At 37.7% G+C, this 17,739-nt stretch overlaps 1 protein-coding gene across 1 annotated transcript in view; it reads left to right on the top strand.

Annotated features, from left to right (window-relative positions):
• The window catches only part of cfap299 (cilia and flagella associated protein 299), a 51,326-nt gene that overhangs the window by 29,738 nt on the left and 3,849 nt on the right, over positions 1–17,739 (top strand). Inside the window, exons 4-5 of the mRNA XM_059549170.1 lie at positions 12,469–12,611; positions 16,279–16,408. Coding sequence (XP_059405153.1) covers positions 12,469–12,611; positions 16,279–16,408 — 273 coding nt within the window. The remainder of the gene's footprint in view (positions 1–12,468; positions 12,612–16,278; positions 16,409–17,739) is intronic.

Below are 17,739 nucleotides of genomic sequence, written 5' to 3'. Positions count from 1 at the left end.
AACTGAATTTTTTAATTGTTAACTCTTAACTTTTATGTACTCTAAGACTAAATATGTACCATCTGCAAACACATCTTTCCAAAGCATGGATTTGAACCAAGGGTTTATGTGCAGATTGTTCCACTCAAGTAGATATGGGAATTAGTCATCAAGAGCCCTGCCAGCCTCACACTGTTATGCCACTTGCTCTGTCACACCAAGTAAATATAAATAGCACCATTAACCACATGCAGTCCAGTGAAAGTAACCCTATGCTTAACTGAACGCTTTGGAATTTTATGGAAAACTGTAAAGGTGTTTGCAGGTGTGTGGCACACTCAAGAGAATCGCCTTTTAGAGTGTGATAAAAAAAAATCATGTATTAATAAACGTTTCTTTTTTAAGTACTAGCAAATAATAATCTTTGCTTTCTCTAACTGTTGGTATAGTCTGTGTGGAAGAATTGTTTCAGGGTGATTTAGTGTCTTTATTTAAGAATACCTTACCTCATGTACATAAATAATATGTAACGGGTACCATTTAATTAATCTAAAGCAGAGATTTAGGAGACCTAGGCTTTAGGGAAATAAATCTCTCTAATGAAGACAGAAGCATATTCTAACTAAAATAAAATTCTTTATACAAAATTGTGTCAGTTTGACAGAGTGGAGCTCTATAGAAAATAAGGAAGCCTGTAGCAGTGAAAACATCCCTGAGGTAACATTATTTTAGACCTAGTAGCAGGAGTGCTCATTTGAGCTTCAAACTGTTGTATTATCTGTTTTAAAAAATTAATGGAGGGATTAATATAACTTGAAAGGAGAATTTCGGAAAACAAAGTATTTAAAGCTTTGCACCCAGCACATAGTGTGATGTATTTATTTTAAACAGATTATCAGCTTTTTCTTGTTCAGGGCATCGGTTGCAAAGTGACAAACTTTGCAAAGAAACAAAGTTTCCCTTGTTATTTTTTTTTTTTTATATTAAATAAGTTATTTTTTATTTTCCTAATTCACAATGTATGCATTGTGCCACAATCAATCAATAATTAAATAAACTTTTTCAATACATATACAAAAGACCAAAGACCAAAGACCACTAAACCTCCTGCCTTGACCTGACTGTACCACAGTATATGATCCATTCAGAATTACTAATCACCTCTGACCACCGCATAATCTAAAACACCATCAGCCAGCATCTGTTTTTAAGCCAAAAAAAGAAAGAAAGAACAACACTAACAGTTAGATAATGATATAAAATAATAAACAAGAATGTGTTTGATGACTTTTTGTCATTTTTGATGGGCATTTTAATAATAGGTACAATTCTCAGCTCTTTTAAATAGTTGTAACCACAAGGTCAAATGAGTTTTTTTTTTTTTACTGTTGTCAGATCCTCATGTCTTATCAAGGCTTCTCATCATAATGGGTAATGATGCTTGACATAAGGGGAATATATGTTTTTTTTTCTTCTTGTTAAGATCACAATAATATAAACATTTTTGGGTGGAAATTACACATTACACTCCACCCAGTGCTTTGAAGCCATGCATCATTTGTTCTGCATGCACCAACAAATCTCTTTCTTTTCTTTTCTTTCCTTTCTTTCTTTCTTTCCTTCTTTCTTGCTTTCTTTCTTTCTTTTTCTTTCTTTCTTTCTTTCTTTCGCCCCATGTAAGGCATCTACTAATATCTTTGCTCATTAGAGCCTAAGTCTCTTTCTTTGAGCTAAAAGTTGAGCTAAAAAACTTTTATGAACATTAATTGTGATCAGTTTGTGGTATGTGGTTCTGCTTAATTATATCCAAGCACAGATAATGAAAAATAATTTCCATATAGTTTATCTGTGGCTATAGTCTGCGATTACGGTAATCACACAGGGCTTAAACCATGCCATAGCTTGTAATAATCTTTGCAGCTAAATTACTTGACCACTATGGATGGAGTCCTAGCATTCCCCAAATGAATCCCCCAGGCCCAAATGGGCAGATGAAAAGCATTCCTTAACCTCTAACAGTACAGTAAATATCACAACACCCAACCTCATTTCATCACTATTGTGTAATTTACGGTCAAGAACATCAAAGATGTCTTTAACCACATTGAGAGAGAAAAAAAAAAAGAAAACTTGTGTGTGGCTTATTTTCAAACCAGTTTGACCACTGCAGAAATGACTTCACACTGTCAGTAAATGAAGGCAGACAGTTAAATGGATAAAATGTTATTAAGCTTTTTTATTTTAACATTTTATATTACATTCTTTTAATACATTTATTAGACTTTTTAGATTTACAGTACAGTATTTAACTAATATTTTCTTCAGTTTGTTGGAATGAGCTCTGTTTTTCTAATTAAAATGCATAGTTAGGGCTGATGAAATATAAAGTAATGTTTTCTTAACCAGCCATTATTTCCTTTTCCTCTTCAACTTTGCTATGACTGAATATCTTAAAAACAATTAAAACACTCCAGTGGGATGTTCCAAGCAGCCGTGCAGTTTGTTAAAATCTGAGATTTACTGGAATATGTTAAACACTTTGCACAGTGCTATGGTGAAAAGCAAAGCATTTTCCAAGAAAAAGAAGAAGGGAAAATAATTGCTTCTCAAGGGTTTTTGACAAGAGGCAGAGCGGACAACACCCTACTACCCCCTCACTGTTTTTTTTCTTTCTCGCCCTCTCTTCCTCTCTCTTTCCTAGGAAAAAATGCTGCCTACACCTATGTGGGCTCTTTTTAACACCTCCCGTGGCATTTCGTAATCGCACTTCCCTCTGATCAAAGTGTCCAAGAAATGTTGTGAGCAGAGATATTAGATCTCACCTGAGATAAAGAAGAGTTTTATTTTTTCAGAATAGCTGAGCATAATGAACCGCTGTTATAATAGACAGTTGAAGGGGAGAACACTGTGATGATGGGGAGCTTCTGCCCTGTCCCTGCTGATTGTTGTCTGTGTCGGACTGTACGTAGGTGTGGCATTTTATGTAAACAGTCAAATGCAGAAAAAAAAAGATGCAAACAAACCTTCATGAGTCTGTAGTCTGCAGGGCAGAAGACCGTCCTGTGCAAGGCAGGAATGTTATCATGGTGCATTTGGGACTGGCCCTCCTAATTACAGGAGGGTAAGTTTGGTTAGGCCAGAGGCACTTTGTAATTACTATGATTGCAATGCTTTAGACATAAGTCTATCCTGGCCTGCAGTTCCTTTTGAAGAATGAGGACCAGGAAAGACACACACTGTGTGTTAACTATATTAAATGTGTACCTTTTATTGTTACAGCGGGCATAGGCAGAGCAGTTATGAATTTAATGACTGCTGAATAGTGGTGATTGACAGTTGACTCCATAAGGACATTGTGTATTTATCAGTGTCTTTTGGAACGCAGTAAATGCATAACCATTTGATTATTGGATTTTACAGCGAGAAATACATATTGGATATTAATTCAAAAACTTTATTCATTAAAACTTTTTAGTGTGCTATTAAACAGCTATGATTAGCCTGTCAAATATGAAATTAGTAGAAGTCATCTGATGATAAGCAAACTATCAACTGCAGCATATCCCCAGCTGCTGTTATTATAGGGTGACCATGTCCTGACTTCAGAATTGTCTGGTCCAGGTTTTATCTGGCATCATCTGCATGCCTACATGCCATTGGTCAAGTAAATACAATGCCTGCAAGCTATTGGTTAAAATACTATTAAGTCATTGCCTTTAGCAAAAAAATAATGGGAAAACAGAGCCAAAACCCAGACATTTTTGATAATTTAGATAAAATATGACATATGTTAACATGAACTGTTATTGCAAGGTTGCAAAGCATGCAGTTCATAATTGCTTTCAAATTTTTTCTTTCTAGATCGTAACCTCATCAGTAACACTTTACAAAAGGTTCCCATTTGATAGTTAACAATGAACAATGTTACATTATTTAATGATATTTGTTAATATTATTAATTTTATTTTAATATCTTTTTTCATTGTTAGTTCATTTAGTTCAGGCCTATAAGATAACATAATAAAATAGAACAGTACATTAAGATTAATAAATGCTTTCAATCCTTTTTTTAGTTCATGGTTAGTTCATGTTAACCAATGTCGTTATCTAATGTTAACAAATGGAACCTTAGTGTTATAGTGGTGTACAGATGTAACTGTATTAAAGAAGATGTGCTGTCCTGATCTAGAAACGCAGTTTATCAACTGCAAGCCGTTCTATTCGCCGCGGGAGTTTCACTCGTTCATTCTGGTTAGTGTTTACATCCCTCCTCAAGCGCAAGTAAGTCTGGCTTTACAGAAACTCGCTGATCAGATCACAGACACAGAACAACAACACCCGGACTCTGTTTTAATCATTCTTGGGGACTTTAATAAAGCCAATCTCTCCCATGAACTGCCAAAATACAGACAGCATGTTACCTGTCCCACCAGAGACAGTAATATACTGGATCACTGTTACACCACAATAAAGGATGCATATCACTCTGTTCCACGAGCAGCTTTGGGACGTTCTGATCACTGTCTGGTTCATCTTATACCGACCTACAAGCAGAAACTTAAATCTGCTAAACCTGTAGTAAAGACTGTGAAGAGATGGACCAGCGAAACAGAGCAGGATTTACAATCTTGTTTTGACATCACAGACTGGAGCGTTTTTGAAGCTGCTACCACCGATCTGGACGAACTCACAGAGACCGTAACATCCTATATTAGTTTCTGTGAGGATATATGCATTCCTACCAGGACTTATTTAACATTCAACAATGATAAGCCATGGTTTACAGTAAAACTCAGACACCTTCGTCAGGCCAAAGAGGATGCCTACAGAAATGGGGACAGGGTCTTGTACAATCAGGCCAGGAACACACTGAACAAAGAGATTAGAGCGGCTAAAAAGACCTACGCTAAAAAGTTGGAAGACCAGTTTACTTCCAACGACTCTACTTCAGTTTGGAGAGGACTGAGAGCCATCACAAACTACAAGACACCATCCCCTTGCACTGAGGCTAATCAACGACTTGCTAACGACCTGAATGAGTTTTATAGTAGATTTGAAACCCCCAACACCCACTCTGACCATCTCCCTGCACAACCATTAACACCTCCTGCAATCCCCCTCTCCATACCTCCTGCAATTCAAATCTGTGAAGATGATGTGCGCCAGGTCTTCAAGAAAAACAAAAGAAGAAAAGCACCAGGCCCAGATGGCGTTACACCAGCCTGTCTGAAAACCTGTGCTGACCAGCTGGCCCCCATCTTTTCACAGATCTTCAACAGATCTCTGGAGTTGTGTGAAGTGCCTTCCTGCTTCAAACGCTCAACCATAATCCCCATTCCAAAGAAACCCAAGATAACAGGACTTAACGACTACAGACCTGTGGCTCTAACGTCTGTCGTCATGAAGTCGTTTGAAAAACTGGTTCTGGCTTATCTGAAGGACATCACTGGACCCTTACTAGACCCCCTGCAGTTTGCGTACCGAGCAAACAGGTCCGTGGATGATGCAATCAACATGGCATTGCACTTCATCCTGCAACATCTGGACAAAACAGGGACTTATGTGAGGATCCTGTTTGTGGACTTTAGTTCGGCTTTCAACACCATCATCCCAACAACCCCCCAGACCAAACTGACCCAGCTCTCTGTTCCTAGCTCTATCTGTCAGTGGATCACCAGCTTTCTGACAGATAGGCAACAGTTAGTGAGACTGGGGAAATTCATGTCAAACAGCTGCTCCACCAACACTGGTGCCCCTCAGGGATGTGTTCTCTCCCCTCTGCTCTTCTCCCTGTACACCAACGACTGCACCTCTAAAGACCCCTCTGTCAAGCTCCTGAAGTTTGCAGACGACACTACAGTCATCGGCCTCATCCAGGACGGTGACGAGTCTGCTTACAGACAGGAGGTTGAGCAGCTGGCTGTCTGGTGCAGTCTTAACAACCTGGAGCTGAACACGCTCAAAACAGTGGAGATGACTGTGGACTTTAGGAGAAACCCCCCTGCACTTTCCCCACTCACCATCATGAACAGCACTGTGACTGCAGTGGAGTCATTCAGATTCCTGGGAACCACCATCTCTCAGGACCTGAAGTGGGACAATCACATTGGCTCCATTGTGAAAAAAGCCCAACAAAGGTTGTACTTCCTTCGCCAGCTGAGGAAGTTTAACCTGCCACAGGAGCTGCTGAAAACAGTTCTACTCAGCCGTCATTGAGTCAGTCCTGTGTACTTCAATTACTGTCTGGTTTGGTTCAGCTACAAAATCAGATATCAGAAGACTACAGAGAACTGTTCGGACTGCTGAAAGGATTATTGGTGCTCCCCTGCCCACCCTCCAAGAACTGTACACATCCAGAGTGAGGAAAAGGACTCAGAAAATCACTCTGGATCCCTCACATCCAAGTCACCCCATCTTTGAACTTTTGCCATCTGGCCGGCGCCTCAGAGCCGCAAATACAAGAACAGCAAGGCACAAGAATAGTTTTTTCCCCCAGGCAATCTACCTCATGAACAGTTAAATGTTTCCCACTTAAACTTATGCAAAAATGTGCAATATCCTTATATTTATTTGTTACCCCTCCATCCTAGAACATTCCTGCATCTCACTCAATCCTATTCCATTATCATTTATAGCACAATTGTTTATACACTTATTTATTTGCCAATTTGTAAATCTCCTGTAAATTTTTTTTTTTTTTTTTTTTTTTGTCTGTGTGTTGTTGTCTCTGTTTACTGGAAGCTTATGTCACTAAAACAAATTCCTTGTATGCGCAAGCATACTTGGCAATAAAGCTCTTTCTGATTCTGATTCTGATTCTGATTCTGATTCTGGTTATGTGTTACCACTTTATCTTATGTCCAGCTAGGACAGGTAGAATCATAAAGTCTGAAAATCTATAAGTTTAAATGACATCCAACACCACATTATATGAGCTTCATTTTTTGTTCTGCTCTCAGTTTAACACATCCTCCTTAAATAACAGGAAGGGAGTGCATTCGAAAATAAAGTTGTTTGTGGCCAGCTTTTATGTTCAACCGAAGAATTCAGCAAACTAAATTTTTTAACACCAAGTTCCTGCTACATTCAGACAGGGGACACATGGCAGCTGTGAATGTGGTTTCAACCCGAGAACATTAAGGTTTAGTAACGTGACTCATTTATCATTCTACTCCATTCATAGAAATCTTGAGGTCGATTGCGTCACACTTTCCTCCCAGTTCTTTGACTCAACACTAGTGAAAACCTTGTAATATTGTACCAAGTTAAAATCATAGCAACGGCCCTGCAGATGTCTGAGACAAAAAGATTAGGTTTTAACTCATCGTTAAACATGGCTACTGTTTGCATACCCTTGTTTAACAAAAGTGATTTGTTAAGTAAATGTTCAACAAAGGTCTGGTTACCTAGCTGCAATCCACGGGAATACAGAGCCCAGTATATAGCATCATCCTCTGAAAAATCAAAGGGAAGGTTTAATGAAAACAAGCCATGCATCCTGCATACGATCAAATTCATAAAACCTTCCGATCTTGACAAATCCCAGGACTACAGCTGGTCATGTGCACCCTGAACCAGAAAGGACAGCATACTAATAGGTTGTGATCTTGCTGTTAATCTCCTTTACAAATCCCTGGCATAACATTCTTATTGATCTAAATGGGGAAAAGGGTGTTTTAATTGCAGGAAACAAAAAAGAATTCCCTTGAAAATGAACTGTATAGTGTGCTCGCTCAGATGACTCTGCATGAATATAAGGAAGAGCAATTAAGTTTGTTTTCCAATTTTGTCATTGTGAAATACACTTTTTTTAATGAAACCATGGAAATTATGATGTTTCAGAGTTTTTCATGCAGTGAATGTATGAGCTCAGGAGGTTGTCAAGATTTGAGGTTTAGCATTTTTGCATGTGTTTGGTCAACTCTGGTTCACCTCTGCTTTGCTTCACTTCATGCGCCTGTGCAGGTGGTATGCTTCAATAATAAAGACAAGCTTTACAAACAGTATTGTTTTCCTCTGTAGCCAAAGAGAATTCTTCATTAGTTTAAGAAAGGGATTGGGGTTTATAAAAAAGGAAGCCTGATTTTCAACACCTCCTTAAATAAAAGGTGTGTTATGTTAAACATTGTGATTGAGGGAGCTTTTGTAAGCCCATTGAAAGTTCTTCACACTCAAAAAACAAAGAGCAGAATCTAAGTAGTCCATAACCTGTGATATTTTTTTCCTGTCTGTGTTTTTTACTACCCCACAATGTGTAAGAAACATAAAATGTTATGACTTAGCAAAAGGAAAGTGTCCGATAAAATTGATGAGCACTTGATCCAAAAATGTCAATCTTTGGAAAGGTTTCTCACAGGTTCACATATATGAAGCTCTTAGTCCCTAAGGGCAGTGCTGCTTTGCACATGTTTCAGATAAACTTAAATTTTCCCAAAAGTAACATGGAAGCCAAAAGAATGTGGAAAATGGCTGTAGTGGTAGCAGCACTGCTGGGGAAAGCTGTCTGCATGGAGTCACATAGGTGTAGGAAATCTCAAAAGAGACCTAAACTCAACTGATTTGTGTGCTGCCACTTTTGTTGACCCTAGGTGCTAGTTTTTTGAAGCTATAATTCTCAACATAACTTAGCTGTGCCCATAATTTAAGACACTTTTCCCTAGACAGTAGATACACTGACTCTCCTCATCAATATAGACCTCTGAACTTAGCATTCAAACAGACTTTATTCAGTCTGGAACATTTTCCACCTGTTGCACAGGCATTTGGTTTTTGAAAGCTGTGCCTCTTGCAATTTATGCATGGTTTCTTTCTTTAAAAAATAATGAGCATGCATATTTTTCAGAATGTTTAATTCTTGAATCCAAGTAAAATTTACCATACAGTTATAAAGTTTGTGTGGTGCTTTGAAAATAGCTGATTCATTGTTAATGGCCAGCAACTAAGAAAAGATGCTTTTTGCCTCCATAATTGTGTAGTTACAGCATTTACCAGCAGGGGCGGTCTTAACCATGCTCCCAATCAGCCAAATCTTGACCCCTTAAAGCCACCTATTAAGTGGTTTGGTCTCTACTTTTTAGCTTTCTGCCCAACTGATTGCTCGCTTGGCTTCCTCCACCCTTGGCAGCGTCCACAGTTGTCAAGCCCCATCTCAGCCCTCAGAGTGGAGCACCAACTCTTTTCAGGGAGTTTTGTAGATGGCCAGAGGACACCTGCTCAGGCTCTGTTTATTTTCTTGCACAAACACCCAAGCAATGTGTTTATGATTGGAAAAGCCGAGCACATGAGTAAACATTTGCTTAAATCTCATCTCCCCTTCGACCTCTGTATAAACAACCCCTTTTTGTCCTTTTTTTTTTTTTTTTTTGACGTACATTCTTTTCTACTCACAACCACATATCTAGACACAATCCTATGTCTGTATTTGCCAAAAGGTCCTGTCACAATTCCACCACCTGCTTTGAATTCACTGTCCCACGGTAACTTTTGATTACTTTCTTTTCTTTCCTTCTCTCAGTTTCTTCTTGCGAATATATAACAAACTATTTTTAAAACTCAGAAATTCTCAAAGTAAATCCAGATTTGAATGTCCAGCTGCCAAAACGAGCAACCAGTCTTTCGGTATGGTTAAGTTGTACATTTTTGTTCCTCGTGCCAGGACATCTGTCATCTGACACACCCTGTCATTATAAGAAAAAGGAAGCAGCATCTTTTGATTATTTTCATTCGTATTGCATACATTTCCACAGAAACTCTGTAAGTCTGTCAGAGACATTAAAAAAGACGTTAAAGACTGCCAAATTGATTCATTAATTTGTTGTAGACACTCTGTGGTTTTGTTCTGTCTTGAGATTTTTAAACCATTTCAATGCACACTGATTGTCATTTGTAGGCTGACCAGGTTTGACATGATTATGAAATTTTTTTTTTTTTAAAACCCCTAAACACTTCAGTGGTTCAAGAAGCACTATTAAACACATTAAACATTTTTACTGCTTCTGTGGTCCAAAGTTTCATGTGTATGTTAGGAAATTTAAATCACTCGTACAGAATTACAGCCTTCTTTTCATGCAGGCTAAGAAAATTCCTCAAGAAACATTTATATATACACTCACACACACACACGGATGTTTCCACAGTAATTATATTTTATAATTTGTTTTATAATATATTTATTTAATTTTAATATTTCCCAACATATATATATATATATATATTTGGTTGGGTAGTTATGCGAGTTCAGAGGTAGTGTAATATCTATGTTCTGACTGAAAGGAAAAAATGTGTATCACGTTGCCCATTTAGAGGATTTTTATTTGAAGTACTGTGACCCTGTAGAGCACCTCCAGGACCTCTTAGTTTTCTAAAGGCCAAATGCGATTCTGACTGATCCCAACAGAAGCAGAACACCTCAGCACATCTGGACTCACCGCTGCATCTATTACACAAGCCCCACTATGTGAAGTCACATCCAAGGCAAATAAGCAACCCCCCCCCCCCCCAAAAAAAAAGAACACCTAAAGGGGGACAAGGGTAAGGCTGCCAAAAAAAAAGGACTCCGACCCCAAGCATTCCTCTCATCCTGGTCATGTTTTCATTACCCCGACAAATTTACACAGTTGTTAGTGATGGCCTGGGATTCCTCCAAAGCACAGCCCACCAATAATAAACAGATGCCAGCTGACACCCTCAGACACCTGCAAGCCTCCCTGACAGTGCAGGATTGTTCCCAGGCGGAGAGCAACAAGAGGCCCTGCTTTCCTCTCAAAGTGTTATCCATTCAAGAGGGTGCCACCTTGAAAGAAATGCGTCATTGGTAAATCCTACCAGAGGAAACATGCTCATGAACCAGCCAGACCGATGATAAAAGAGTGCTTTCTCTTCTTTCAGTGTCACAGTGCCCAAGAGTGGGTTTGTGAGAGTAACTTGCTTTCTTGAGTCATTAATCCTGTCAAAACAGATGCAACACACTTTTTTTTTTTTGATGTACTGCAAAATTTTGAGTTAGACTACTAAATTAATATTTAGAGATGCACCAACATTATAAAAAATCTGTAAAGATTATTATTTTCATTAAAATCTACATTCTTGCAGTAATGTTCAAAAGTTTGTGATCAGTAAGATAGTCAGTAAGGTTTTTTATATATTTTGTATTTTTTTTAAGAAATTAATACTTTTAAACAGCTAGGATGCATTAGGTTGATCAAAAGCCTAAACGGTGTCACCGTTTCCCCCAAAAATATTAAGCAGCACAGCTCTTTTCAATGTTCAATTTTGCTTGAGCACCAAATAAAGTGATTTCTGAAGGATCATGTGACACTGATGACTGGAGTAATGGCTACAGAGAATTAAGCCTGTCTTTCACATTAATAAAATACTCAAATATATTAAATAATATTTTCAAATAAATAAGATAAAAAAAAAAGTATTTTAAATTGTAATAATGTTTCACAATATTATTGTTTTTACTGTATTTTTGATCAAATAAATGCATCCTTTGTGACACATAAGATTTTTCTGATCCCAAAGGTTTGGGTATTGTTTACTATTTTGTCTAAGTAAATAAAAAAATAGTGAATGCTAAAATAAATTGTTTAGTAAAAAAAAATCTACTTTCAGAAATATGCACGGTACCAAAACATTGTGAATCCCTATTAATGTAAAAAGGCAAAGACCAGATTGTAGTTTTGGCGAAATAGACTTTTACAAATAGTTTGTAATATCAGTACAGTTCATTTGTTACTGACATAGTCTGTAAGTGATGTTTTCTCGTAAGAGGCCATTTCTTTATCAGATACAGTAAAAGAGGAAACTTCTTGAAGGTACAACACCTGTTCTCTTTGACTACGGGACACTGATGGAAACTCTGCCCACTGTAATCCCCCACCTTTGCCTGATGATTTCTTTTCAAGACTGACGGGGGAGCGCAAAAGCCACAGATAAGGTAGTTGGATCAGCCCCTGGCCAGCTGTGAACCAGATAGCATCTGTTTAAAGCATCTAAAGGAGGGCCGTTCCTTTTCAAGTCTGCAGTGCTAGTTATCTCACTTTTATCCTGCACATGTAAGGGAAATCCACAGATGGCCAGGGAAGTGATATCATTTACTATGCTATCAAAAAGGATGATTTCACACAAGAAGTGTGACTCTTGTCTCTCGCTGTCTCTTGGAGGTAAACAGACAAGCCAAAACAAAGATCCTCTTCACAGCAGATGTGGTTGGAAGATATTCTTTCATCACTAGCATCCAGACAAAACAACTGCTGACTGAACTCCGAAATGTGCAAAGTTCCCTGTCTTCCATTCTAAAAGAGACTTTTATTTTTTTTTTAATCTGATTCATGGTATGGACTGTTACACCATTTCATTAAAGGTGTATTTGTAACAGAATCTTCCATATTGCAATGATTTATCTCTCTCTTTGGTCTAGTTTGTCAGTATAGGATACTGCACTCCAGATTATTTATACAGCATGTCCTTCTGTTTTCCTTGCAGTCCATCATTTTCATAAGGGACCGAAATTCTCACGGACAGGAAATATCTGGGTATATAGACTACTCCCACCGACTAAAATCTGAAGACTTTGAACCATATTTCAGCGGAAAGAAAAGGCTCATGCCAAAACCAACTGACTTAAGGTAAGCCTATATATATTATGACCCATCCATGATGATTTCCGGTTACTATTGTTTTAGTAGCTATGCTACTGAACATCTCAAAGTTCGATGTTCTCAGATTAATGTGCATGCATCCTTTGATGCCTGAAGTATTATTTTTTCAAAAATCTTCTCCAAAATATCAATGTGCAAGTAATAAAGTGAAAGCAAAACAGACTTCCTTTTTATAATGGAGGAAGAGGAAGTAACTTTTTGCCCTGGGCAGTGCATTAAATGGGAGTGTGTTATTAATGATGCCTTTTTCATCCTCTAATATTAATATTAGTCAAATAGTGATCCTCTGTAAAACCAAGTAAGGTAGTCATAGCCAGCAAAAAAGAAAGCATCACTAATCTTCATAGAGATTTCCTTTAAGAGCAGTTTGTTTGAGATTCAATTGAGATTAATAAAAGCAAGCATCTGAAATATATTATAGGATGAATATACAATATTTAAAAATGAGTCAGTACCATTTTCTTATGGAAAAAGAATATGCTTATTTAACAAAGATGCATCACAATGACAGTCATTTTGTAACATTTACAATGTTAGAAAAACTGTCTGTTTCAAATAAATGCAGTTCTTTAAACCTTCTGTTGATCAACGAATCTTGAAAACAAGAAACACTGTAAGAACACTTTAGCAGAAAGCATTAGGTAGCACTACAATTTTCAACTGATAAAAATAAAGAAACGTTATTTTATAGAATCGTGTGATACTGAAGACTGGAGTAATGGCTGATGAAAACTCAGCTGTACCCTTTCCGGAATAAATTATATTTATATTAATATTGTAAAATGTATTTTCACTTGTAATACAATGCACAATAGTACTGTTTTTTTATTACTGTACTTTTATCAAACATAAAACACCTTAAATATAAACATAAAACATATTTCAAAACCATCTAACCCCAAACTTTTGAATGACATAATGTATATGTACATATATTTATGAATAAAAAAATATGATGAAACTCAAATAAATATTGTAAAATAAACAATATGCAAACACAGTAAAACACTGAGTGGGTTTTTAAGACCTTTAAAGCTGGTATAGCCAGTATGCAAGTATAGCAGGCATGTTTGTATATCCACCTCTTAACTGTCACAGCACATGATCTAATCAGGGTAAGTAATGGAAGTACACTACAGCATAAGCATTCTCATTTCCTGTTACTCTCAGCCCCATCTCTCTTCCTTTCTCTATACCCCCCCCCCCCTCTCTCTGTTCTCGCTTTCCTCCACCATACTTCTCACGGGAACAATAACAAGCAGTGCTTGTGGTTGCCACTAAGATGGAGCAGATGTTGTGTTCTTCCCGTACAGATGCATGAATCCACACTACAGCTGACAGACTTTGACTGCCTCACCACAAAAATAAAAAGTACAAAAATCATGGCCACCAGCTGAGGACAATCACCAAACCTTTAGCAATATAGAAGAAAAGTCATAGCTAGATGGAAAGGTGGATAGATAGATAATTTACCCTCTTTATAGAAAACTGGTTTCTTTGGTTATATTGACTCAAAGCAGCACCTCTCAGTGATTCTAGGTTACCAGCCAGACCATTCTCTTTCTCCTTGATCCATAGAGTTACAGCTGGTGGATTTTTAAAACACTCTTAAAACTCTCCATCAGGCTTTAGTTTGGTAACCATGGAGCACTGAAGTACACAAACATCTTTTTCTCTGTCAGTGTTGTGTAGTGTAATGGTAAAGATGCAGACCTGTTATTAACGCCACAATAATTGTTTCCACAAATCCCAGGTCTTTCACACATTTGTAAGTTAGTGTGGGTGGGGTGCCATTCAGCTGCGCTATGAATATTAAGAATTTCATGTTACCAGGTGACGTCTCTGCAGGGACAAAAGGGACCAAAAGTGGCAAGGAATGTGTTCAATCTACATGTTTTGCTGCACTCATGCGTTTTCAATCACAAAACGAATAGACCAAATGCTCAGAAAGCCCAGCCGGTCTTCGAGCTTCCTCTGACTTGAAACTTTTTCAAGGCTTTGGAGCATTTTTCTGCCCATCTTTTCATGTTCTCTGTTAAAATATCTCACATCTGTCCTGTTTCTTCGACCAAAAGTAAGTGGTTCACCATTGCATAAAAGTGGTCAACCCAAAAATGCTAATTGCTATATGGCGTTTCAGTATAAATAGACACCGAAAATGCTGTCAAACCTTATTTTAAAAAGGAGGAAGTGAATATGCATCCTTCACAAAGTTTTACATTTTGTATATGTTATAAACCATATGGAGAGAAGAAAAGTAAAGACTTTCTTTTTTTTTTTTTTTGTGAAGATCCATCTATATAGAAAGTTTGATCCAAAGGCAAACATAGCGAGAGCTAAACTTGTCATTTCATGCAGCACTGTATTTCTCCACAGAATCAGAGTCTGCCATGTTTACCTTGATGGCACTCACTCCGATGGCAACCAAAGGAAGTCTTTCCTGTGATGTAAAATGGCAAGCTCAGACCCTGTGAGAACGTTTAATTCAGACCATTACTTTTTGTTTACATCTTATTATCCAGTCTTTTTATTTCAGGCTTTCTTTTGTTTGCTTTGGTGACCAGCACCATGGTTTCTGGTCACCTTGACAGGAAATACTGTAGCGGACAGGGAAGTGTGAGGTGTCTTTCCATCATGCGTTCGCTCTCTTACACACAGAGCCATATGTAATAAATTATGATAGACTGGAGTTCTTTCAAGATGGTACAGCCACAGGATGGGCCTGCAGAGCAATAAAAAAAAGAACTTAAATTGCTTTTGTTATATTTACTTACATTCTGTGTGAAAAGAAGAGCTTATCAAGAGCAACTATCCTCAGGTGTTTTTAGGACTTGTAATTTGTTTAAATACTTGACACCACAATGACATTAATCCATGATTTAGTTAAAAGGCATATTAGTTATTTATTAGATAGTTCCATGTCTTAGTGTCCAAATGTCTAAGTGTCTTTATACTGCACCAGGGATTGCTACTGAACCAAACTCTCCATAGCTTGAAATCAACTGATTGAGGATCGTATCCAAAAAGGCACACCGACAAATCCTGATGTCTTGTAATTTGTGCTTAATACGTTTAATAGCTGTACCTTCAATATATTTCCCCATTAGATTTACTCTCTACAGTTAAAAATAATGGTGCTTTGCTTCCTTTCTTTTAACTGAATACATTCTCCAGCCATTGAAGTTGTTTTCAGTCATTTTCCAAAGGTGTTTCAGAAAGCAAACCTCACTTGTAATTTTATGGATGTCAAGAGCTCAATTGTTCTCTTGTCTTCCACTTCAATAGTGGAATAGAACTAGAATAGAGAAACAAAATGATTGGCACTTATTCTAAAACATCGAACAGACTGAATTCCTTATACAACTTAACACCTGGCTTTCCAAGCGCACCTTTTATCAAAATTGGAACAAATGTGTTATTTCATCTTTTTGTGAAAAGCACACTAGACACATCCTGACATTTTGTCAGGTGAAAAAAACTTTTTCTTTCTTTTTTTAACTGTAGTTTATAGACTACACTACATTCACTAAAGCCATTCATCCATACTGTGGAGTTTTTCTGTCAACACCTTAAAAGCATGCATTTTATTATCTTAAGACCATTATAAACTTATTAACCCTAACTTTATCTTCAGCTTCTACAACTGGGGAACACAGGTGGCCAAACATAATGCCAGCACAAACTATGAGGTAATCACAGAAAATCCAAGTGGCCTGCTCTTCAAGTGCAAGAACGACAGGAAAATCTTGAATGTTGACCCAGAGGTGAGCATGTTTGATCTCAACAGACACTGGTAAACAGAGAGTGCTGACCTCTCTCAGCTCTCATTTAACATCCATGAGTAAATGAACACCTGAACTATGTTAAGCTGAGTATTTGCTTAATAAATAACTCAAGAAAGAAATGCGATTTACAAAGGAACATAGTGTCATCTCCTATACTACTCCTTTTTCGATGCAGTGCCTAATCAGTTGATTATGGCAGATAATCATGCAGAAATGTTGATGCATTTTCAAGTCTTTTTGAAACCCTTCTGTCATGATACTAATTATAATAAATCAGTACATTTATATAGACCTTTTCTAGGCACTAAATATTGTAGAAATTTTATTTTCTGTAAAATTGCTGTGCAATGATTTGTATCGTAAAAAGCACTATTAAAAATAAACTTGAACTGAATTGATCTCAAAGTGCTTTTTGAGGGGGGATCTCCTCATCCACCACCAGTGTGTGCCAGAATGCCAACCACACACCAGCTTATTGGTGGAGAGGAGACAGAGTGATTAAGCCATGGTTAGAAGGCCATGATGGTCAGAGGCCAATGGGCAAATTTGGCCAGGATGCCAAGCAGGGCTGGACTGGGACAAAAAAATCGGCCATGGCATTTTTTGGTTCAGGCAGGCCACCACTCGGGGGGCTGGATTGGTAATCAGGCATATCGGCTTTTTCCCAGTGGTCCGACGCACCTAAGGGGCCGACAGAATGTTTATTTTTGGGACAGCCAGCAGCCAGTGGCCCGTTGATTTGTCTCCTGTATTCACAGCGTAAACCACCCAATCACAATGTGCTATAGAAGGGGCGATTAAGTATTTTGCTCCACCTATATAAATATCGCTGCACCCCAACTTCTTCCTCATCAGCTTTTCTCACGTTTTCACAGCAGCTTTATCAAGAACGGTCTTGCTCTGCGGAGAGTGATGTGGCCAAAGAGCCAGGCAGGAGGCAGGAGCAGGAGCAGTGGAGGCAGGCATCTAACCTATCCTAATGTGTGCACACGCCATGAGTGTAGAACAAGTAAACACTTTTTATTAAAGTGTAAATTCGTCACCCATGATTTTTCAAGTCAAGTGTTTTCATAGAGGTTTCCATGGACCAATGCGAATAAAACTATATTTTCTTATCCAAAACAAGATGTGATATGCATGGCAGTACCCAGGCTTTGGAGTGATGACTATTTTTAAATCATACCCTATTTATTGCATCAAAATGTGTTATTTTATGTTTAAGGGTGGATAATTTTATCAGTTGTTTATAGCAACAAGACATAACTACAATAACTTTGTCTAGTGCTCTTATGAAAGTTTACAGTATGATT

The sequence above is a fragment of the Carassius carassius genome, chromosome 5 (assembly GCF_963082965.1).
Source record: "Carassius carassius chromosome 5, fCarCar2.1, whole genome shotgun sequence".
Lineage (NCBI taxonomy): Eukaryota > Metazoa > Chordata > Actinopteri > Cypriniformes > Cyprinidae > Carassius > Carassius carassius.
This window is presented reverse-complemented; position numbering and strand designations above follow the sequence as displayed.